The sequence below is a fragment of the Carica papaya genome, chromosome 7 (genome assembly GCF_054855325.1).
Source record: "Carica papaya isolate Zhongbai chromosome 7, ASM5485532v1, whole genome shotgun sequence".
Lineage (NCBI taxonomy): Eukaryota > Viridiplantae > Streptophyta > Magnoliopsida > Brassicales > Caricaceae > Carica > Carica papaya.
This window is the reverse complement of record NC_142315.1, coordinates 1,198,305-1,220,766: the sequence shown is the minus strand read 5'-3', so window position 1 is coordinate 1,220,766 and position 22,462 is coordinate 1,198,305. Positions and strand designations below refer to the sequence as shown.

Below are 22,462 nucleotides of genomic sequence, written 5' to 3'. Positions count from 1 at the left end.
TGCTAATTAAATGGGTCCTATGGTAGCAAATATATTTATAAAAAGCTTGAAAGGCATGTATGGAGTTTCTATCACTATGGAGGGTCCGGGTTGAATGTAATAATGCCTAAAATTCCAACAATACTTTTCAGTCTTAATAATTCTCTAACTATTCGAGTGATTTTAAATAGCTGCAGGAACTAAGGAGTACCATGAATCTAGAACAAGAATATATTTATACGATGCTCTGATAAACAGAAGGTCAATAGAGAATCATGCAAGTTACATACAGCCTGGTCCCCTCTTTGTTTTGTGCCCCCAACGAGCTTTCTCTATTTCTGCTTTGTGACCAACCAGAATAATCATTTCCACATCGCTAGTAATATCATAATTCTGAATCACATCAACAAGTTTTTAGATGATTTGGTTTCATCCTGAAATTTCAAAAGTTAGAAACCTACAACAATAAAAGAGGAGCAATTTCCTGAAAGTTATTTGGACACGGCAGTGTCAAAAAGACTCCTCAACAAGTGCGATACGCTACGAGTTACTGGAAAAAGAAAACTACACTCGAGATTTTTCTAGCCACTTTGATTCAGTTTTTTACCACCTTGAAATTCTAAGGTTCCACCAAAGATGGATGGATGCACGAGTACCAGATTCAACAGCTCTCCTGTTCAGCTGACAAGTTTTCTTAACACTGCTTCAGCACGTTGCTCAAACTTTGGCAGGGCCCACTCATGCTGAACTATGTCGAGACTGTCCTTCTCAGCACCCAAGTTCTATTAAGCATGCGGAACCAAATAATTAGCAGTCAGAATTGAAGCAAAATAGCAAACTCACATACAACCCAATTCCACAAGTTTAGCAAGCTTCTAGCCTTTAATTTTTTTCTTTTCAGTTAGTTTAGATGATTTACATCATATTAAATGACAGAAAAACACCAAAAAGAAAACCACAACAGCAATAACAAAAACATCCAACATTGTTGTATTTTTTTATCAGTATTAATGTATGAAAAGTTTTCCCAATTCACATAAAAGTTCTTATGAATCATATACTATCCTTGATGGTTATTGACTCTGTTGGAGGGAAGATAATAATGATGGCATACAAAGCTCTGTCCCATTTAGCGGGGAACAAGGGAAACAACACAACGAGGTTGTATGAATGATACCAATCTTAGGAGAGTCTCAAACCTCAAATCAAGATAGATTCTACAATTACAGACAGGTTACCCACCTGTTCAGAATTTGCTAACATGTCAGCCCCACATTCACGATCTTGAAATTTGGTTCATCAAGACACAATATTATGGCTACCACATCAGAAGAATAACAACACATGCACGCATACACACATACACACACAGAGATGGAAAAGAGCGAAGCAGTGGTAGCAGCAGCAGCCAACTGGGGACATATAATAAGAAAGATTGAGTAGTTTACTATAGTCTGTAGTAGAGAGCAGTGCAGTTTTTTGTCTTTTTGGAGGATAAACATTTTGAGAAATATTAAAACTGACAAGGTCAAATACCAATCTGTAGGATTATAAGAACTGAAACAATACATTAGAACCAGCCACTGATGGTTAGTGTATCCAGCCAGTTAGTCACAACTCAATACCTTGGCATTTCCCTGAACACAGGACCTAAGAACCAATGGGTATCCTTGATTCCTGCATGACACAGCCAAATGAAAACCAATTCCTCCTAACTGATCTAATTATACAGTTCTCCTCAGAAGAGTGCTTGCAAAATTCTACCCAGAGAGTTTTACCTAAGCTCCAACATGTTAGCATCCCCCTCGTCACTTTACCAGCATTTTCTTAAAGTGCAAGCTCACAACTTCCTTCATAACAAAGGAAAATTATGAAGCAAAATCAATAGAGCACCCATCCTAAAACACCTCCATACAAATTGCTTAGTAATGGAGGCGAGAGCATGTTAAAAAAACAAGCTCATTGGGTTACATAATAGCATTAAATTTAACACATGGAACCAAGTGACAACATAAAGCATGCTGCTCTTTCGAACAGCTGACCTAAAAGATAATAGAGGCAAACCATTATAGGCTTTTGGATTTGTTCAACACAAGGAAGAAGGTTCCCAAAAAAGAACTGCGTTATCAATATCCTAAGAACAAATCTAATGTCAGGAACAAGTGGACTGAAAGATACTGATGCTGTTAATAAACCAACATTCAGTTTTCAACCAGCGTAAGATTCTCTTATTACATAAGATAATGCAGGAGTTGCCAGAGTGTTTTATCTTATGAGTGCATGTTACTTGCTCCTTGACAAAGCACATTTAGATTGCTTTTTTTTAAATAACGCACATTTAGATTCCTATCGATTAAAAAGAAAAAAAGAAAGAATATCCACATATTACATATACACACAAATGAAACAGGCAACAGAAACCTGAAGATGGGAATGCGTACAGACTATCAATATTCTGTAAAATGTAGTAACCAGAAGTACTTTCAAAATAAGGAAATGATCCTATATATGAGAGAGTGGATAATATGAAGATAAATGTTTATGTATACATGTGAGAATGGTACAAAAGTTAATTTTGTATGCCTCTTTCATACAGTAAATATGACACTTAATTTGCTTCCTTTATAAACACCAATTTGATATTCGTATGCTCCGCATCCACGAAATTTTTCATTAGGGATTCAACAAAAATACACACACACCAGGATCACTTTTCACAAATGAAAAATACTTGGTTAAGCCACTTATAATAAAGCACCTCTTAGATTAGTACCTTTGAAGGATCGAAGCCAAACCCACTCATTTGCATCATACGTTGTGTATCATCAGTAGCTGCGGTAAGAATATCATGTCAAAACATATGAAGAGCATTTTCTAAAACCCAGAGAAAGTAAAGCTCTAAATCATTCTTGTGCTGGTTCAAATTTGAGGTAAGAAAGAAGTTGTTAATGTATTCTTAGTTGGAACCGTCCACCAATGGATAGCCCAAAATTAGATGTTATGTGTCATCCACCACATGAAAGGAATAAGGATTCTCCATCTTGAGTATCACCATTTAGTGGGCTGTTGTACAAGTGAGGTAAACATGTGCAGAAAAGGAAAGATGACTAACAAGATTATGCTTCCTGCTTTATGGTTTTAAGTTTTAGATTTTTCCATAGACAGTTTCTTATGAAATAATTTCTGTTCATTTAATTGATAGAAACAGATAATACATTTGGGTTAACGGGTGATATTTGTGTGAAAGGGATGTAGAATCTCCTGACCACCATCTTTCGCACTGCCCCTTCTCCTCCCACCTTTGGCACACTGCTATTTGACTTTCTTGGGTCCTAATTGGGTGATGGCAGCCTCTTCTGCATATGTGATTTGGGCTCGGCAGGAAAGCATGGGTGATAAGAACAATAGGTATGACTAACTGTGGAATGGCTTAGAGGATTTCGGCAAAACTATCTTCCTCATTCACATTTTCTGGATTTTAGAGATGGAAATGGATCCGGATAACACAGTACCTGCCCCTCTGGATGAAGTAGGTAACAGGAAAAATGTATATAGATGAGGATTAAAGATTTATTTTGGAGGTGAAAGGCTAGGTATAGGGGAAACACCCGCCTGCCCAACCTCACTAAATACTTTTTTACTTTTTTTAGATTTTTAGTACATTAATAACATTATATTATTTTTATGTACTATTTTTAATGTAAAAAAGTTGTATTATGCTTCATGTTTAACATTTCTTGATATTTTTATCAACTACAAAATGTTATATTAAATTTGTTCAAAATTATTTTACAAATCAATTATCTCATTAGTAAAGTATAGATCAAATTAGGTGAGGCAGGTGATAGGATGGAGATTTCCTCCTGGAGGATGGGATGGAGAAACTTTTTCTACCTATCACTGAGGTGGGGTAAGGATAGAGGAGAGTTATTGAGACAGTGAGACAAGGGTCGAAGAGGGATCCCTGCTCAAAACCTGCCCCACTACCATCACTAGTGGGTTTGTTCCCTTGATCTAGAGGCTTATATTCCCACCTCTACATGATTTCAGCAGAGTAAGGAACAGAGGGTGTTTGTGAAGAGAGACAATATTCATTTATTCTATGCCTTTCACTTGAACGAAACACGAGAATTTTTAAGCAAATATGTCATTTGTATGATGTTCTTTGGGAAAAGTGGTGTTTTTGCTTCTCTTTGGGTTATGGACCCTCATTTCTTGGGGGTGGTATGTTCTTTATTTACATTATAAAGGGATTGGGGGTGCTATTCTGTTTTCATATATCTAGCTTTCATTGTTTGACTTAATTTCCTCTTTGTATTGGAGGATTGCATATACTAACATAGCTTGTAATTCTTCTCTCTCTTTCTCATAACATTTTCTTTTATAAAAAAAATTAAGAAAAAAGGAAAAAATCATACTAATCTAAATCCAGTAAATATCACTGTGCAAAATCAATCAGTCAAAAATACTAACCGTTTTCTTCTCCCAAAATAAGACTAAATAATCCCCGTAATCCAAACAAGTTCAGGAAATACCTAAAACCCGCAAAAGAGAAGTCAATCTTTCTATAAAAAATCAATCAAATAAATGAAATTAATCAGTCAACTAACTAAAGGAGATTCAAGGACGATTCAGAGGAAAAATTATTTGAAAAACAGAAAATAAATAGCTCAATGCTCAGATTGGATAAGTACCAAGAGCGACTGCTAACATAGCTAACATCAACTGTGCTCAAGTCAATTCCATTCTGCAACATTGACCTGAACCTTTGAGTCAATGGAAATGGTATTTTGGCTGGAAGTAACATGAAAAGGAAACATATTTCAGATAACTATGGTGTTATAACATCAGCAAAAACCATAAACAAAAACCTATAGCAATTAATTTATAAGAAGAAAAGCTGGCAGGAGAAGTACATTGCTGCATACAGAAACATAAGGCATTAGTACACGAAAAGGAAGAAAAAGATTGATTAATCATATGGCAATCTGCAGTACGTAATGCAAATAAAATAAATCGACTAGGATAAAATAAAGGTGAAATTACAACCTAGAGCAAAATTTCTTTTAAGAACAACATAGGATAAAATTTCAAAATTTGTATCTCAAGAGCAATAGGTAGAAAAAACGGAGGAATCTTGGACAGATAGTAAAGAAACAAACCTGCAACAAATCCAGAGAAGAAAAAGTTGACCCATGCAAAAGTAAGAGTCTGGAAAAACAGGAAAAAGATCGAAGCAAACAATCAGCTAACTGATTTGGCAATCACTTACGGCCCAAAACTATTAAACTGACTGCACCTGAGGTATAATCATTGAAAGGTTTTTCTTCATCATATCCATAGCCATGTTAGGATCAGAGAACATTTGTGCTTGGGCATTTTGAGCCTGGTTCTTTGGAACAAATAACAAACCATTTTCCTGCCATAACACAAAATATATTTGGTAGTATCAGCATACTAGTGAACATGCATTGCATAATGCAAGTACTATAGTAAAAGCTCCTTGATCAAAATCATCAAAAGAAAAGAAAAAAGACAAATAAGTAATAGGGAGAAAAAATGTAAATGCACCATCCAAAGGTGCTAGTTATGTGCTTTTTGAATTGATCCATAAATATGCAGCCATATTTCCTTTTAAATTACTACCATGCTGGCTGTTACAAACTTTTTTTTTTTCAATCTAACTATGCATCCTCACAAGAGGAAGAAAACTTTAGAAAATCAACCAACCACAACACTCACATACATAATCTGTTAGTAGGCTAGGTAAACTTTAATATCATTTAAACATCACTGGTTTATCACCTAAAAGTGATAAAGATGGTGCTTTCAAGGTTATTGAACAGCAAATTTATACTCAGAGATATTCCCCATCACACTTCAGACTCGGATAGGGAATGTGACAAAGAGCTGGGAGTCAAAGAACCTATCCATCAAACGAGGCCCAAATTCTACCACTTACAGTATAATTTCAAAGCAAACACACTTTCAAGACAGGTCAAAATCCTATTACCGAATCCTAATACAATGCAATTAACCCTTTCTTGAAAAAAGATATCCCCAGTGTAAATTGAGCTCGAGTAATCCAGCCAACTAATCTAAGCAAAGCACAGAAAATCTAACTATGTTCACCGGAAAAAAAAAATGCTCACTACATGATAAATCAGCTACTGATGTGATTAATACATTTAGATTATTCAGCACCAGTCAATAAACCAAACTGGCTTCAAAATCGAAGCAACTAACTTTCAATATCTCCATTAAATTAAGAACAAAGTAAAGGCATACCTCGTTGCTGAAGTACAACCTGCGAGCGCGGAACGACTTCGGAGGAATTAAATTAGCACCAGACCTCAAATTCCTCGCCCTAACTACAACCTGCCTGAAATTTTGGGAAAAAAAGGAACAAACAAAAATAACTTCACTGGAAACAATATATGAAGTATGTTCATGCGTGCGCACAACACGTATACCTACACACACACACACACAAAGGCACATATGCGGGAACAAGTATGTGCATATAGAGGGATGAGAAGTGACGGCATACCCTTCCTTGACGATCTTCGCATCGGGGGGCTGAGAAGAACGCATGAGCTTGGAGACGAAGTGCCGGAGGACTCCGATGAGTACCATCACCACCGACAACGGAATCAGTACCCAGTCCCTGATTGCCGTGTCTAGCACCAGATCCTCCGCCATTGCTGCTCTGTTCCGATACCTTTAAAAGATAACAACGATAACAGAGTGATTTGAAGTTCGACTCCTCCTCGATCGATCGAGGGATCGTTTACAAGGAAAAAAAAAAATTTGTTCAGGGGAAGATGGAGGGATGCATGTGTCTTTCGACTCAAAGCCTAGGGATCTTTATGTCATTGTAAATTGTTCGGCGACTAAAACGTCACCGTTTAGATGACCGCTTACTTGATATGGGCCGGCGGCAATTGGGTTTCCTTGTATCGCTTGTTCGACTCCTAGATACTTAACTTGCATAGCTATTCCTAATTCATCAATGAAAACATTGCTTCAACATTCTTTATACTTTAACTTCTACACCAGTCTTATATATATATATATATATATATATGTATGTATGTATATGTATTACTTTGTATTTGTAACAACCTTGAACTCCTATTTAGAAAGAAAACAAAAAATCAAGTTTAAAAAACCATGTAAAAATATGATTTCATCTTCTTCCCTCTCTACTAGCTTTCTTCCCCTTTCTCAACCCTTCAATACCAAACAAGATCACTACAATTCTCTTTTCAAAAACCATAATCAAACAACACCACCTTGCAATAATATCAAGCCTTTGATAATTCAAAGAAGCTACTCCTCTTCTAATCCAAACCATGAACATGGGTCGGCTTTGATGGCAATAAGTGATGACAATAAGAGCTCATCTGGGTCTCCAGAAGAAGAGCGTGGAGCATTAGAGACTGTGCTGAAGTTCTATATCGCGATTAAGAATCGAAATGTTTGCGAGCTCTCTGATATCATTGGAGATGAATGTCAATGCATCTGCAATTTCATCTCTTATTTGGAACCTTTACAGGGGAAAAAGGTAAGTAAATATATATGTATGGTTTCAATTTGTGGGAGATGATAGTATAGTTGATGGGAAGATTTAGTTTGGATACATAGATTAAATTTGAGCTTTTGTTACTGGGTTTTTGCAGCAAGTGGTAGAATTCTTCAAATGGTTGGTCAAATACATGGGAGATAATGTAGAGCTTGTGGTTAAACCAACGTTGCATGATGGAATGAATGTTGGGGTTACTTGGAAGCTAGGTTTTTTTTACATTGTCTCTTCTTATTCTTCCTTGGAAAAACCATGTTTAATTTTTTGTTTGCACAATTAATTTGACAAAATATATGTAATTTACAGAATGGAATAAGACACATGTGCTTCTGGGTTCTGGCTTCAGTTTTCATGTTTGCCAAATCTACAAGGGAAAAGTCATCATAAGGTGAGTGTTTGAAATTTTGATGTGCCAATGAGAGATTTTTAGTTTTGACTTGCAAAACTTTATGATTATGTTAAATACAACCTACATAAACACGAAATTGTAAGCTTGAATTAGATCATGTATTCTTCTAAATATAAGATAAAATTATAAACCCGAGTTGAATTATACATTCTCGTATACAAAGGTGCATTATTCCAAATATAGAATAAAATTATAAAAGTTCGAATTAAACTATGGATTCTCATATCCAAAGACTAATTTTCATATGTTATCTAATGAATTAAAAGTATCTATTTTAAGCCTAAGAAAAAAGGGAAGATAAAGATTTGATCATTTGTTGGGCTAAACATATCATATTATGCAGGAATGTGGAGATGTTCATTGACCCAATCCTCCATCTTGAGCCCTTGAGATTGGTAAGTGCATATACATACATGTGCATGTGTGTACATATATTGAAACAGTAATATCTTGGCTTAAATGAGAATTTACAGTTATAATCATGGGTTATATTCTTATAATGAGCTACTTAATTTTACAACAGGAGCTGATAGCTTCTGCCATGAAGATAATTGACAAGTTAAGCTCTTATGCAACAATACTGAATAGCAGGAAAAGAGCTGCATGCGTATTGTTGCTCAGCCTACTTTTCATGGTAGCCATTCTCACAAGAAGACCTTCATGGATATTCCTCACTCTATTCTTCTTGTCTGCCATTCTCTTCTTCTCCAAACCAGATAATGGAAGACCCATTTTCTAAGTTCTTTTTTCTTCTTAAATTAATTAAAGAAATTATTATTTATCCTTAAATTCATCAAAGAACAAGTCAAACTTATATCTAAAAGAACCTTTCAAGTATCAAATTCTCAAGAGTTCCAACACCACAATTGGCTTTCATGATCTCATCCATGTTCAATACTTGAATCTCTGTAAAACTTGCAACGGCAGCTTGGAAATTTAAGGGGGGGGAAAATTCATACTTCGTTCTAACCTATCAAGTGAATAGTATACAATACTAGATTGCCAATAAAATGACAAGAAAAGCAGCTTGAAGTTAACAAGATATACAAGTTTGTTCCCCAAGTAAAATGATATGTATCATTGCATAACAGAGTTCTAACTTTTGAGGTTAGCATCAGATGCGATACCGACAATAAGATCCAACAGAAAGCCTAATGGAGTGATGGCATAAATACAAACATCCTTGCCATTCACCCATATTACATGTTCATTCTAGACATAGATTCCCAGGGGTGTAAACATCATATCATCATCTACCATGTCAATGCACATAATTAACAAAAAAGAAAAAAAGCCTACAAAATAAGCAAGAAAGAAAAAACAAAAGGTTCTAAAAAAGGCTTCTTTCCTATCAGTTCTACCATCAGAATGACAAGATGGCAAATTCCATGCACCTACAGGAAATAAGATAGAAGCTCATAGAGGTTAGGCTGATGTTAGGGTTAAAATTTTCACATGGGAGCATGCAGACATCAAAGTGTATGACGTTCTTTCAAAAAAATAACTTGAAGAAGATGGTAGGAGAAAATTAAAAAAACTTACACTGACTAGTCAGACCATCAAGCATCATGACCGCTTGAATAAGTGACGGCGCAGCATCTCCGTTATCCCCACTGCAGAAATGCTTTCACACTGGAGGAGCTCACGGAGCTTTGCGTCACATAGAATCACCATTGCATTCATTGGGTCCTAAAATTATATAAGCAAACCACTAATAGTTTAAATGCCATGAATTCCTTTCCAGATATGAACTTTTGGGTACAAGTCCACCCAAGATATTAACGGAAAGCAACTTTTGATACTCATTACCATGAATTGTGCTAGAAAACAAAAAGAATTTCAACAGGAAGTCACAGAAGCCGACACTGGAATATGCAAAAAGACTTCACTCTATTTAAAAGAAAAGATCATGCAGGAGAAATCCACACCAAAACAATTTTTAGAGAAATCATTTATATTTGAAAAAGTAACAGAATAATTGAGTTATAGCCACAAATCAAGGGAAAATTCATATGATAGGATATGGCACTTAAACATGTGCACAAAGTCCCCACCTCCAAATGGTTGACTTTCACATATTCCCAAACACGTCTTAGAACTTCTGTGTCAACCATCTCTCTTTCCCCTGTACCCAAAAACTTTGCGAGAGGTTCAGATATCACTACAGTAGAAGAAACAGGTTCTCTAGTCTCAGTTGTGGGCTCAGCAGCCACCTTCATCCGTTTAGCTTGAGCTGACTCCTCTGCAAATATTCATGGAAAAAAAATCTCAATACTCTTCATAAAGGAAGAAAACTGTGTCACAGATAACGCCAAATTGCATACTTGATGGTTCAAGTGGGATGATATGTTTTGCTAGTAGTTTATTCATCTTGAACATGTCAGTGCAGTCAGTCTCAAATACCACTCGCAGGGCATCATCACAGATAATCTTTCTCTTGTTACTCGGATCCTGAAGGTTGTTTTTCCTTATATATGCCCACAGCTGTTTCACAATCTGAACCAGGCAAAACAAAGCTTTTAGAATGCGACAAAATTATTCATTTAGAAACACACAATATGTCACAAAAATCTTCGTGAAAATTAACCTCAGTCCTTGGCAAGGCTGGCTCCCCAACAATGGCCTGAAGTTGAGGTGAAACTCCACAAACTTTGTTTAGACCCCCAGGGCCACCTCTTCTTTTGGTTCCAACAGGAGCACTGCAATAGAAGTTTCGGATAAACATGTTATCTCACCCCCACAACATAAATTGCCTTTATATCAGGCAGTTCCAAAAGAGTAGATAGCAGATATAAGAGTAAGGAAAAAATCATCCAGTGAATAGGGCTAGACAGACTATTAAGTCACCAACAATAAATGCCAATCTGCACATTAATCCTCGGCTGAAATTCACCCAAAATAGAATTCAAACTGCCAAGAAATATTAAAATGCAAAATTGCAAGTCTAGATAACATTTTCAACCGTGAGTACCATCAGTTTACAATATAGTTGACTGGTCATTCACCGGTACAGGAGAAAAAGAGAAATATAAACGTGCCCAGAAAAAAAGTGAAAGTGAAAAAGCAAAAAACTTCTTTTCTTCAACCTTTCACGTCTGACCATGGCTAAGTGCCCAAGTCAAAATGTCTCAAAAAGCTTGATTGGTACCACAACCATATGGAGCCTCAGTTTTATTCTACTTCCTTTCCTTTGAATGAATATAGCACCAAAAACTGTTCATAACTGTATAGTCTAAGCTGTTTTCCAGTAAGCGCACGAAAGTTTGAGTTTTATTCTACAAATGGGTAATTCCCACTAGTGTGAGGAAATGCAAAAGATAAAAACTTCCCCAAAAGGAATGCTTGAATAATCTATAAGCACAGGTTCTTTCTCAAGAAATGGATAGAAAAATGAGGTAAAAACTAATTATTTTCAAAAACGTTTCATGTTTCCGACTGCAGTAAACTAGAGGAAAGCAACCGTTCTTACATGTGGAAAAATGGAAATTGTTCATAACTAAGACCTGCAGGTTATCCATAAATGATAATACTTCTCCAAAGCAAGCCCTAACCTGGACCATTTTGGATAAGTAAAACAGCTTCCTTTCACATGTAATTTCCCCCAGAAAAACCATCAGTACCATTTTATTGTAGCAAACACAGTCCTTCAGAAACCCTAACTTGGAACACATGAGGAAGAATAAAAACCCTAACCCCACCAAATCAACATAACTAAAACCCTAGGCAAATAACCACTTTTTTCCTTCGGAAGACCCAAACCATTTCCAGCACCAAAAAAGAAGGGCAAAACCAAAACGTATAAACTTTCAGATAACGAAAAAGAGAGAACCTTTCTTTGGGCACTTCACGAGAAACAGCGGCCACGGCGCCTTGAGGAAAAAGGGTCTCTTGCTTCGCTACCGGAGCTTGCTGGGGGAGCTGTTGCTGAACCGGCTGAGCCTGGGGCTGTGGAGGAGGATGCGTCGCCGGCTGGGTCTGCGGCTGCCGGAAGTTGAGGTCCTGCGGATGATGGTAGGGTTGGTGGAGAGTGAAATGGGGAGGGAATTGGTGAGGCTGAGGAGGGAATTGGGGGTGGTGATGGAGGGCAAAATGGTCCTTTGGCGAGACATGGAGCTGGGACTGGGTTTGGGTCTGGGTCTGGGTCTGGTTCTGGGTCTGGGTCTGTGGTTGCTGTTGCTGGGGCTGGGGCTGGGGCTGGGGCTGGGGCTGAGGCTGAGGCTGGGGCTGGGGCTGGGGGTGGCTCGTCGGGTGAGCACGGAGGAGGAGGTTGATCTGGTCTCGGATGAAATCCGTCTTGTGAGAAAGGTCTAACCCTAATTTGACTTCCAACTGCTGCACGACGCCGTTTAAGGACGTGACAGCGTTCGGGTCGGATTGTCGGAGCAGGATCTCTACTCCTTTCGCTATTTCCTGGTCCGACACCATTGTTGTTGCCTCAAACCTTCATATACCCTTAACCGAAAAAACGGACACCTTCCCAAAAAAAAAAAAAAACGTTTCTCTCTTTCTTTCTCTCTCTCTCTCTCCTCTCTCTCTCTCTCTCTCTCTCTCTCTCTCACTTCCTGCTCTCTCTGTCTCTTTCTCTCTCTCCCTCTCTCTCTATCTCTCTCTTTATAAACAATTAAATGACGAAAATGTCCCCTCTGTTTATTTAATTTAAAATCGTATTAAAAGTCCGTAATACCCCTGAAGTAACCGCCTCTAGAGTAGGGGTAATTTCGTATTTCCATACAGTATCCCCCTCTTTTCATTTTCATCCCCGCCTTTAACTTCTAAATTACAATAATACCCTTACGAGTGCAGCAGAGAAGCGAGGGTAATTGCGTAATTTCCTAAAGTCTCGCAGGTGTCCATCTGTTTTCCCTTCTTTTAATTTTTTAAAAAATAAAGATAGAGACGGATGAACTGAAGAATAATAACGATTTCCCAAAAAAACTTTAAATAAATAAAATTACACAAGTGGTTTTATGATTTTACTATTTTACCCGACCACGCTTGGGCACTTTGCTCCGGTGAGTGGTTGGATTCGGAGACAAGTGGAGGGGCAAATTAGTCTTTTTAGTCCCGTTGGGATGGATAAGAATTTTAGCGGGGGGGTGGGTAAACAAACTGTTGAATCAAGGACGTTGTTGTTGAAAAAAAAAGTCCACGAATCTAACGGCTGAGAATCGCGAATCATCCTATAATTTTAATATATTTGATTTTATTATAATTTAGTTTTTATTAAATTTTTATAATAATTTAATACTTCAAAATTAAAAAATTTTAATTTAAAAAAAATAATATAGTAATTAAAGTATATGGTTGTAAATGTAAAAAAAAAAAATTAAATTGTAATATAAATAAATTTGGGAGGAGAAATTTGTAATTTAGCTTAAAATATCTCACATAATATCTACATTTCGGATATCATATCATATTCAAATTAAAAGCAAAATAGTATCTCTTCCAATGTTTATCATTATAATAATTATAATTAAATTAATTATCGCCTATAGATATAATGATGTAATATCTCTATCCGAATTTGATGTGTCTATTGGACTTTTTTAAAATATAATGTTTTAAACAAACTTGTGCAATGTTCATTTAATTGCATTTAAAAAGCTCTTAACTATTCAACAAAGTTAGTATCAATTAATGTAATATTTTTCAATTCAAATATAATATAAAGTTTCAAAATTTATTTAAATTATATATTTATCACTAATAATATATATGATGTCCGTCACATAAATATTTATATGTTTATATGAATATTAAATTTTAAAAATATTATTAATAATCTCGTAATAATTATATAATCATCATAACAGATAAAATTAATTATGAAGTTAGTAATTATAACGATGATAATATTTTTAAATTTTAATATTTATATAAACACGTATTTTATAAAATATGTATATGTTTATTAGTGTTAAACATATTCTCAATGATAAATATATATTTTTAAATTAAATAATTAAATATAATTTATTAATATAATTATAGTGATTAAATCGAATTATTCGATTCTCGATTTTAGAGTTTTAAGGATAAAAATATTTTTTAAAAAATTATTCATATTAAATTAAAGAAATTAAAATATATGTATTAAAAAATTAAATATATATTACAAATTAAATCTTAATATATATTATATGTATAATTCCAACCCCATTGCTATTGGGAGCCACCACTCACACACACACATATATATAATCGTATCATGTGTATGTATACGCATATATTCGAATTTCAAATCCCATTAGCTGGCCACCACTCTCTTTTGTTTTTTTTGAGACGCCCACCACTCAAACACACACATATATATATATAATGGTATCACGTATATATATATACATATTATAACATTACATACATAAATATATACAAACCTTTTCGTCTTCTGCTTCATTCCCTCACTCACCGTCGAACGCCTTCCTCACTTTCCGTCGAACATTGCGGCTATGTCGGCCTCTCATATTCGTCGATCTAATAACCGGGCCTCTCCTTTTTTTGCTTCCTTGGCCTCACCGCGGCGGCTACGTCGATTTCTCATCCTCGTCGACCCCTCCTCCTCTGCTCTGCTTTCGGCGGCAGTGCTAGAGTGAGGTGTGCGTGGACAAGGACGAACCGATTCTAAAAACGGTCGGGTTAAACCGGGCCGTTGGCCGTTACCTGTTTTGGACCGTTGCGTATCCCGACTAAATTACAATAAATCTTAGTATATTTATTGAAATTATTTTTATGATAATTAATTTTTATTAATTGAGATATTAAAGAAAAAAAAATTGATTTAACCATTTATTTATAAAAAAATATATATATTCGTATTAACATAATTAAATATCGTACACATTTACATTGTATACATTAGGGAGTATATTGTTTTATTTATTAAGCACTTTACAATAATAATTTATATTAATTTATAATTAAAAATTCGTACATTTTAATTGCGGTACATATTTTTGTAACATATGGAGAGATCGACTAGTATTGAATAATGTGTTATATTAACAAAATTTAACATGTGTTATATTTAGTTTATATATATGTATTATATATTGACTGTGATTAATTTATAATATTTAATTAATAAAATTAATGTTTTAATTAATTATTATATTGATAAAATTATAAATACAGAATTGAAATAAGTTTTAAATTTGATATAGTATTTTTGCTTTTTAAGAAATAAAAAGATATTCGTTAGATAAAAAATATTAAAATTTTATAATAATGTTCTCACTTATTTATATATTTTTATTTCGTTTATGAGTTCATCATTGCCGACTACATTAAGCTACTAAATTCATAATCGAAATATAAACTATTCAATGAATTCGTAGTTGTAACGTTGCAGCTCACATTTTAGCACAATTTACACGAACAATTTCTACTTTCTATGTCTTGGCCGGTTTATCCTTAGATGTTTCTGTAATATTATCTGGTTGATTAATATATATTGACTTTCTCTCAACAAAAAATTATGAAAATATTTATTTTTATTAATATAATAAATAAAAATGTAAAAAATTAATATGAAATCATAACATTACATTTCAGATTCCATTTTCAATTTTATTGTTTTAATTTTATGCAAATTTAATTTTTAATATTTTTTGTAATACCCAATTGTTTTTTTAATTTAAATTAATTTACAAATATAAATTTTTAATTTTTAATTTTTAATTTAGTATAAAAATGAAGGAAATTTGATTGATGATGAAATTAAAAACAATTTTTGAAAAAAATAGTGAAAATTTGAGTTTTAAAGATATTTAAAAAAAAATCAGAAACTGGATGTCAAAATATAATTTAAGAAAGTTGTGCCACGTTTGGGGAGGGAACGCATCCAGGTCGTTCGTGCGCGCGGAAATGGATCTGAGCCGTTCGATCGCAGGCACGCAGATCGCCTGCGTGACACCGCGTCAGCATCCATTGATTTTGCGTACAGGCGTGCAATTTCCCTATATCAGCGTCCCCCAATGTTACCAACTCAAATACCCTACCATCCCGTACTCGCTCCACCATGTTATCGTGAGACTCTCTTATTCCTTTACCCGGTATACCAGCCCAACACATATCTCATCTTAGAACACACACTAACATTTCACACACACACCGGTAATGTTCCATCGCCAACCATTACATTTATAGCAGCTATACCAACCTATATACAACCCACAACCTCACACGACACAATTACCAACACACCCCCATTCCGATACCTTAAACCACGCCTTATTGGCCTCTCTTTTCCTTTCCCAAATTTATAGCATATACACTCTCCTCTCATTCTATATCTACCTCTCCCTTCAGTCATACTGCACTTCTCTTCTTACCTGAATCTCTTCCCACACACTGAACTCATCCTTTTCCCTCATTCCACAGTCCACTATAAGGAACCCCTGCACAATCATGAACTCTCATCTCTCTCACAGGACTCACACACCGCTTTCCTTCTTCTTCTACCTCCCACGGCCTATTCAAAATATCACAACTCACACACTCATAACCACAACTCTCATCTCTCTCACAGAACACTCACCAACTTCTTTCTTCCTTCTTTCTCATCCCGCAGCCTCCTCCGTGCACCCCGTTCGTACACACACAACGTCACCTCACCCTCACTGATCTCACTCACTCATCCACCAAACCCTAACCCTAGTTGCCAGACCCCCCTCCAGCCAGAGAAGAAGACTCAGCCGCTAGGAAGGAAGCCACCGCTGCCGTGCCGGAGCTACTTCCGACCGCCAAAAGAGGTAAAAAATTTCTCCTTTGCTCATAATTTAATTTTAAACACCTCAATGGCCAAATCGGAGTAAAAAAAGATCAGCAGATTGGCCGAAAAACTGCGGACAAAGCTCGGTGGTGCCGCGACGAGAAATTACAAAAATTGCCTCTGATGAGGCCCTTCCCGATTCCCATTCTGCGAAATTTTTCCACCATTGTAATCAATGTTTCATTCTCTACATGTTGACTGAAGCAAAACACCCAACTGCAAAAGTGAGTCAGCGGAGCCATCGCACCGAAGAGCCCCGTTGCTAGTGAGTTTCGATTTTTTATTTTTTTTGAGCCAACCGAGGCCTCTTAATGTATTTTTCACAGAAATCGATACAAAACCGACCAAAAACAGCCAACCTGAGGCAGACCACCGCTGCGGGCGGTGGCGTCGTCGCCGAAGCACGACAAAACCGTCATGTTGGAATTCTGGAATTGACCAAAAAGGGGTATTGACATTGTTTTTAAGTTTTTTGGGATATTGTAGGTATTTGTAGCGCGTTTTAATATTCGAAGAAAAATTCAGGGAACTTGGGGACCACCAGTAAGTGCAGTCAACAAATTTAGCTTTTCGGGTATTAATTTAAGTAAGAATCTCTCACCCTATTTTCTGTTATGGAATTAAAGTCTAATTAACAATAATACGGTATTTTATACAATTAAAAAATATTCATAATTAATTACGGGTTACTAATTGAGTCAGAACCGGAAACTATTCATTACTGATTCTATTGATTTATTTTACAGTTTAAATGCATGATAGTATTTGATTGATCGATTTTATAGTTTTGAATCCATTCATTGTTTGTTTTGTATGATTACGGTTGAATTGGGGAATTGGAGGTTAAATATAAACGTAAAATTGTGTGATTAAGTGAATTGATGAAACGACAGCTTTACTGGATATTTTAAAAGATGATAGACGGACTAGGTACATAGAGAATCCTACCGTGAACGTTGTCTCATACCGGACGAGATATCGAGATTTGGTAATTTGTCGCTCATACTGGACAGGGTATAGGAGCGACTCTTTAATTGAGAATGTTAAAGGAAAGGGTTCATGCGCAGTGAGGATATTCTTATGGACCCCCATGGATACCAGCAGACTGATGAAAATGGACAGTTGTTGTTTTGATTAACTGAATATGAAATTATAATAAGTGCATGTTATCGATTGCATATGAAATCATGATAAGTGTTATGTTATTGTTTCTATAAGTTGTTTTTGTAAATCTTACTACGGTAAGTGGACGTTAAATGATTTTATTATTGATAAATGAATTTGTTTAATTAAATACTCAATTAGTTATTTTTTATTTTTCTACCAACCTTCATTGTGTCGATGAGTAGTGTGATATTCTTACTGGGCTAGTGTAGTTCATTCATTTTTTTATCATTTCATATCAAGATGATCAGGATCCAGAGCCCGATCTACAAGAAGGTTGCGAATAAGATACTAATTTTATTTATTTTCCGTTTATTTCCTTATTTATTTGTATTTCTTTCAAAATGGTAATTTTTGTAGTACTGTTTGGTACTCTTAGTTATTGTGTAAAGAATGTAAATCTCAACTAATTATTTTGTTTTCGCACTTAAGTTATTATTATATATTAACTAAAATAAATATAAATTTATTAAAAATATATAGCATGCTCCTTACTATTATTATTTATTATGATTATTAATTAAATATTATGATTATTAGTACAGACGGTGGCGTTCCGTTCTTGCGATTTTACAGAGGGCGCAAGGCGCGGGGGAGGATGACGCAGGTTCTCACCCTAAATTCTCTTCGTTCATTGACCCGACCTGACTTACCAGTCCGTCAACGATGCTTCAAAACAACCCGCTTTCAGCATTGGAATCACAACTGGACTTTTCTGCTGCAGAATCTCAAATGCAATGGCAAATTCTCCTGCCTTTTCTCCGATAACCGCAGAGAGGTAGGAAATTTCGGTCGCTTTTAGGTTAACTAAGCCGTATCTTGTAAATTTCATGTTTGGTTTCTGAGAAAATTAGTGGATGTGTCACTGTTTTAGCCGCTGGTTTGTTGCGTTGCATAGTGTCTGTTGGTTCTAACTAGAAATGAGGAATCCATATAATTTTATGTTATGGAATACTTGAACTATGATACCTAGAACCACGTAAGGTCTTCTTCTTTGTGTTGTTTGTAAATTTCATGTTTGGTTTTGGAGAAAGTCAGTGGGTATGTTACTGTTTTAGCTGGTGCTGTATGATTTTGAATAGGGTTGTTGGTTTTAGGCTACTTGGGTGAAGTCGCAGTGTCAAAGATTTAGTAGAAGAAATCAAGAAAAATGGTGTTAAATTTCTTCTAGGTGATGTTATGGGAAGGTTCAGTGGGTAAGATGAAGTGTAAAGTGTTTTTGAAGTATGTGACTGATTCATCTCGAAACAATCTATGGGTTTCTCTATTTGGACATGGGGCTGTTCAAAATTTCAATGAGATGTTAACTCGTGGTATTTCATTGGTGTTTTCTTGAAAATATCCATGTGCAAATTTGCATGCTAGGTTTGTCATATTCCATCAAGTTTAAGTTTTGAAATTTTATGATTTTAGTTGCAATGTTTGGAAAAATTCATAACTACTTGCCTTTTGTTTTGTAATTGGCTACTGTGTCAATGTTGATTCTAGTCTTTGAGCTGGAATATGTAAATTATGGTCATCTAGGTTTGTTTTTAAGTTTTCATTTTATCTTGTCTGCAGAGGTTATCAAATGAAATGATAATGCTTTTTAGTCCATCTGGGAATGACGTGTGATTAGAGAACATGAAGCTATCGATATAGAGTCGTGTTGAGAGTCTTCCTCTCTTAATTAATGGCTATGCTGCAGAAATTTCTTTTGAACTCTTGTTTGCGTCTTTATATCTTTAGTATTTATGATATTAGCCAGCAACTCAGAGCATGTTTTTCTGCTATAAATAATTAAAAGCTGCTAGGTACTGATTAGAAAAGATAAACAGTTATGTGTTTGAGTAAAGATATTTATTTTAAAAAAATAAACGATTGTTGTCTTTTTCCTTTAAAGTACTAATAGATAGGTTAAATAAGTAGTTTAACATGTTAAGAAAATAAATATTCTCAATTAATACCAAAAAAGGCAAGGAACTTTAACTGCTCTATTCAAATATACCTATGCATCAATAACCACATTCCTCAAACTTTTCTCTATTGACTTACAATGTTTATTTGGTTAATATATTTGATTACTTATTTGTCATTTTGTATATTTGAAGCACTTGTTTTTCACAATAAGGATTGTGACTGCATATTTAAATCAACATCTAAGTGTTTTTAAGTCAATTGAACCCCTAATGCTTTAAGTACATTTCTTTAAGCAAATTCAAACACTCTCTAGCAAGCATTCTGCTTATTACATGTATCAAGCAGGTAGATTTTAGATGGATATTTAGAGCTATATAAGCATCAGATATCTAAAGCTGAACACCTCTTGGTTGTTCTATATCTATTATTGCAGGAACAAGCTAGGAAAGCACTAGAAAGTGCACTTGGTGGGAAGAGAAATGAATTTGAGAAGTGGGATAAAGAAATTAAGAGGAGAGAGGAGGCTGGTGGTGGATGTGACGCTGGTGGAGGAGGTTGGTTTGGATCAGGTGGATGGTTTGGTTGGTTCAGTGGTGACCATTTCTGGCAAGAAGCACAACAAGCAAGTCTTACTATGTTGGGTATTGTACTCATGGTAAGTCCCTGCCATGGCTTATTTCTGAATTATCTTAGACAATCACTCTCTTTGGTATGCATCTCAGAATGTTTCTTTCACATTCACAGTATCTCATAATTGCAAAAGGTGAATTGATGTTGGCTGTCATCTTCAACCCCGTGTTGTATGCTTTGAGAGGGACAAGAGATGGATTTACTTTTGTAACATCAAGAATTACTGGAAAGAAAGCTCCAGATACTCAAGCGAATTTTGATGATTTGTCACAAAAGAAAGGCCACAATTATGTCTCTGCGAAAGAGAGAGTTCTGAGAAAATGGGGAAGTGACTGAGCATTTTATTTAAGGTTAGAACATCAGTAATCTCTTCATGTATTTCTAATATGATAATTTGTCATCGTTACCAAACTTTTGTCTCTAACTATATAATTGGTAAAATTCATTTAATACTTCTGAAAGTTTATGAGCAAGACAATTCGGGGGGATTCAGTTTTTCTCTGAAGAACTAATTTTTTGGCAACTTTAATCTGTAGGAAAGAGTTAATCATTTGTGGGCATCTCCAAAATGGAATGTAGATACACAATGCTAACAGTGCCACGTGTCTCTTTCTTTCCCCGTAAACTGTTCATATCATCAAAATTGAGCATTTGATGAATGCTGAAGGAAGTTTTGATCAAAAAGTCAGATTAGTGTTCTGATACAGTGCAGTAGAATAATAGATGGGGACTTGTTACGGTAGCAAATTACTATAAGTTCTCACTTGCATTCTGTTTACTGTTGTGTTTATCTAAAGCAGACTTTGAAATGTATTTACAAGGGTTAGTGTGTTAGGAAGGATGTTTACTCCATATCTTTAACAATTAGGGTCATTTTTTTAGTTATTTGGGAGGAAAATACTGAATGCATTATGTTGATATGGAAAGAGTATATTTAATAGACTTATTCTTGTCAAATAAAAACTGGCTCAAAAATGCCCTGTTTGCTAAAAGAAGAGAGAGAAAAAAAAAAAAGACAAACTTGAGAACTTGTTTAATGAATTTAATGATGGAAGAAAGACTCCAAGTCATTGTGACTTAGAATAGTAGCAAGTTATTATGTGCGCTTGAATAGAAGTCTTATTTTAAATGTTGCCTGAAACACACGGTATAGATCAATGCTGAAAAATCTAAGTTTTGAAGAGAAGGGCTTGGCATTTAATGGAGGGCCCTCATAGATAATGCTTGTTCACTATTGTTCTTAGTTCCTGGTACCCCATGGTTAACCTAAGTTGTAGGCAATGAATAAGGGCCTCTTGAGTCTGATACCTTTATTTATTATTTTTTTAGGTTAAAAAAGTTAGGTAATGTATTAATCTATTTTGATTATTTCAACTAATTGTCACAAAATATTTCCATTCGCCAAATTTATAATAGGATAATGGAGTCTGATACCTTTATTTGTTTAACAGGAGTTGCTGATTTGCTGCCATGGCACCCTCGCAGCTCATTTTGTTGGTTTCCAGAGTTGTCGGTCAGCCAGAATGTGAGCTGAAGAAGCTAGCTTAGAATCCATCATTCTTCTTTATTGGTAATCAAGTTTTGTTATTGCTTGATCGAAGAAATATTGTCGGTAACTTGTGAAACCGATTAACCGCGACTTGTCTTGCATTTACCGTTGAAAAAATAAAGTATATAGTTACGGTGATTTAGTATAATTGAGATTATTGCAGATTATTGAAACTGAATCTGATATACTGATTGAAATTGAATTTGATTTATTGATATAAAAATCGGTGTCATCAAGGTTCAAAGAATGTCATTAGAAGCAGGTTAAGACTTGAGGATTAAGAAATGTTTTTGGAGAAACATGTGTCTGGTCAGACTTTCAACCTGCATATGATTGATTTCTTTACTCCTCTACCATCTTTTCTATTCTACCTTAAAATTATTATTTTTTTTTTTTGGGAAAAATTTAAAAGCATCCTCCTATATTAGTATGGTATATTCAGTATTTAAAATTAATTTAAATATAAAAAAATTA

General features: G+C 35.2%; 4 protein-coding genes across 5 annotated transcripts; 2 read left to right on the top strand and 2 right to left on the bottom strand.

Annotated features, from left to right (window-relative positions):
- Nucleotides 1-198: 198 nt before the first annotated feature.
- Nucleotides 199-6,827, bottom strand: LOC110812674 (ER membrane protein complex subunit-like protein (Protein of unknown function DUF106, transmembrane)). Its single transcript, XM_022039495.2, has 8 exons — nucleotides 6,530-6,827; nucleotides 6,268-6,361; nucleotides 5,279-5,398; nucleotides 5,142-5,190; nucleotides 4,674-4,773; nucleotides 4,453-4,514; nucleotides 2,753-2,811; nucleotides 199-761 (listed from the first exon to the last, which is right to left on the bottom strand). Exons 1-8 carry the CDS (start codon nucleotides 6,679-6,681, stop codon nucleotides 657-659), a joined length of 741 nt encoding a protein of 246 aa, XP_021895187.1. The 5' UTR covers nucleotides 6,682-6,827; the 3' UTR covers nucleotides 199-656.
- Nucleotides 6,828-6,915: 88 nt separating this feature from the next.
- Nucleotides 6,916-8,754, top strand: LOC110812670 (uncharacterized). The gene is made up of 5 exons (XM_022039488.2): nucleotides 6,916-7,546; nucleotides 7,662-7,773; nucleotides 7,871-7,952; nucleotides 8,317-8,368; nucleotides 8,497-8,754. The coding sequence occupies exons 1-5, from the start codon at nucleotides 6,992-6,994 to the stop codon at nucleotides 8,710-8,712; spliced, it is 1,017 nt and encodes a 338-aa protein (XP_021895180.2). The 5' UTR covers nucleotides 6,916-6,991; the 3' UTR covers nucleotides 8,713-8,754.
- Nucleotides 8,755-9,023: 269 nt separating this feature from the next.
- Nucleotides 9,024-12,565, bottom strand: LOC110812669 (SWIB complex BAF60b domain-containing protein). The gene is made up of 6 exons (XM_022039487.2): nucleotides 11,803-12,565; nucleotides 10,561-10,672; nucleotides 10,298-10,469; nucleotides 10,028-10,215; nucleotides 9,516-9,662; nucleotides 9,024-9,367 (listed from the first exon to the last, which is right to left on the bottom strand). The coding sequence occupies exons 1-5, from the start codon at nucleotides 12,396-12,398 to the stop codon at nucleotides 9,540-9,542; spliced, it is 1,191 nt and encodes a 396-aa protein (XP_021895179.2). The 5' UTR covers nucleotides 12,399-12,565; the 3' UTR covers nucleotides 9,024-9,367; nucleotides 9,516-9,539.
- Nucleotides 12,566-18,440: 5,875 nt separating this feature from the next.
- On the top strand, nucleotides 18,441-22,136 carry LOC110812702 (sulfate adenylyltransferase subunit). 2 transcript variants are annotated; one of them, XM_088208179.1, is made up of 4 exons: nucleotides 18,441-18,688; nucleotides 20,243-20,464; nucleotides 20,554-20,789; nucleotides 21,891-22,136. In XM_088208179.1, the coding sequence occupies exons 1-3, from the start codon at nucleotides 18,509-18,511 to the stop codon at nucleotides 20,773-20,775; spliced, it is 624 nt and encodes a 207-aa protein (XP_088064305.1). In that variant the 5' UTR covers nucleotides 18,441-18,508; the 3' UTR covers nucleotides 20,776-20,789; nucleotides 21,891-22,136. The 2 variants fall into 2 exon arrangements, with proteins under 2 accessions (XP_088064305.1, XP_088064306.1); XM_088208180.1 differs by lacking the exon at nucleotides 21,891-22,136 and adding an exon at nucleotides 20,976-21,402.
- The last annotated feature ends 326 nt before the right edge of the window (nucleotides 22,137-22,462 follow it).

Bases quoted from the DNA above. Each gene is read 5' to 3' on its own strand.
- LOC110812702 (XM_088208179.1), top strand. From the start codon at position 18,509: ATGACGCAGGTTCTCACCCTAAATTCTCTTCGTTCATTGACCCGACCT. The intron at 18,689-20,242 runs GTAGGAAATTTC...CTATTATTGCAG, and splicing joins TCTCCGATAACCGCAGAGAG to GAACAAGCTAGGAAAGCACT. The intron at 20,465-20,553 runs GTAAGTCCCTGC...TCACATTCACAG, and splicing joins TGTTGGGTATTGTACTCATG to TATCTCATAATTGCAAAAGG.
- LOC110812670 (XM_022039488.2), top strand. From the start codon at position 6,992: ATGAAAACATTGCTTCAACATTCTTTATACTTTAACTTCTACACCAGT. The intron at 7,547-7,661 runs GTAAGTAAATAT...GGGTTTTTGCAG, and splicing joins AACCTTTACAGGGGAAAAAG to CAAGTGGTAGAATTCTTCAA. The intron at 7,774-7,870 runs GTTTTTTTTACA...TGTAATTTACAG, and splicing joins TGGGGTTACTTGGAAGCTAG to AATGGAATAAGACACATGTG.
- LOC110812674 (XM_022039495.2), bottom strand. From the start codon at position 6,681: ATGGCGGAGGATCTGGTGCTAGACACGGCAATCAGGGACTGGGTACTG. The intron at 5,191-5,278 runs GTGCAGTCAGTT...CTGTTTTTCCAG, and splicing joins TTTCAATGATTATACCTCAG to ACTCTTACTTTTGCATGGGT. The intron at 2,812-4,452 runs GTTAGTATTTTT...TTCTTACCGCAG, and splicing joins TATTTTGGGAGAAGAAAACG to CTACTGATGATACACAACGT.
- LOC110812669 (XM_022039487.2), bottom strand. From the start codon at position 12,398: ATGGTGTCGGACCAGGAAATAGCGAAAGGAGTAGAGATCCTGCTCCGA. The intron at 10,673-11,802 runs GTTCTCTCTTTT...CTTCTATTGCAG, and splicing joins CGTGAAGTGCCCAAAGAAAG to TGCTCCTGTTGGAACCAAAA. The intron at 9,663-10,027 runs GTGGGGACTTTG...ATATAATTTTAG, and splicing joins TGAAAGTCAACCATTTGGAG to GACCCAATGAATGCAATGGT.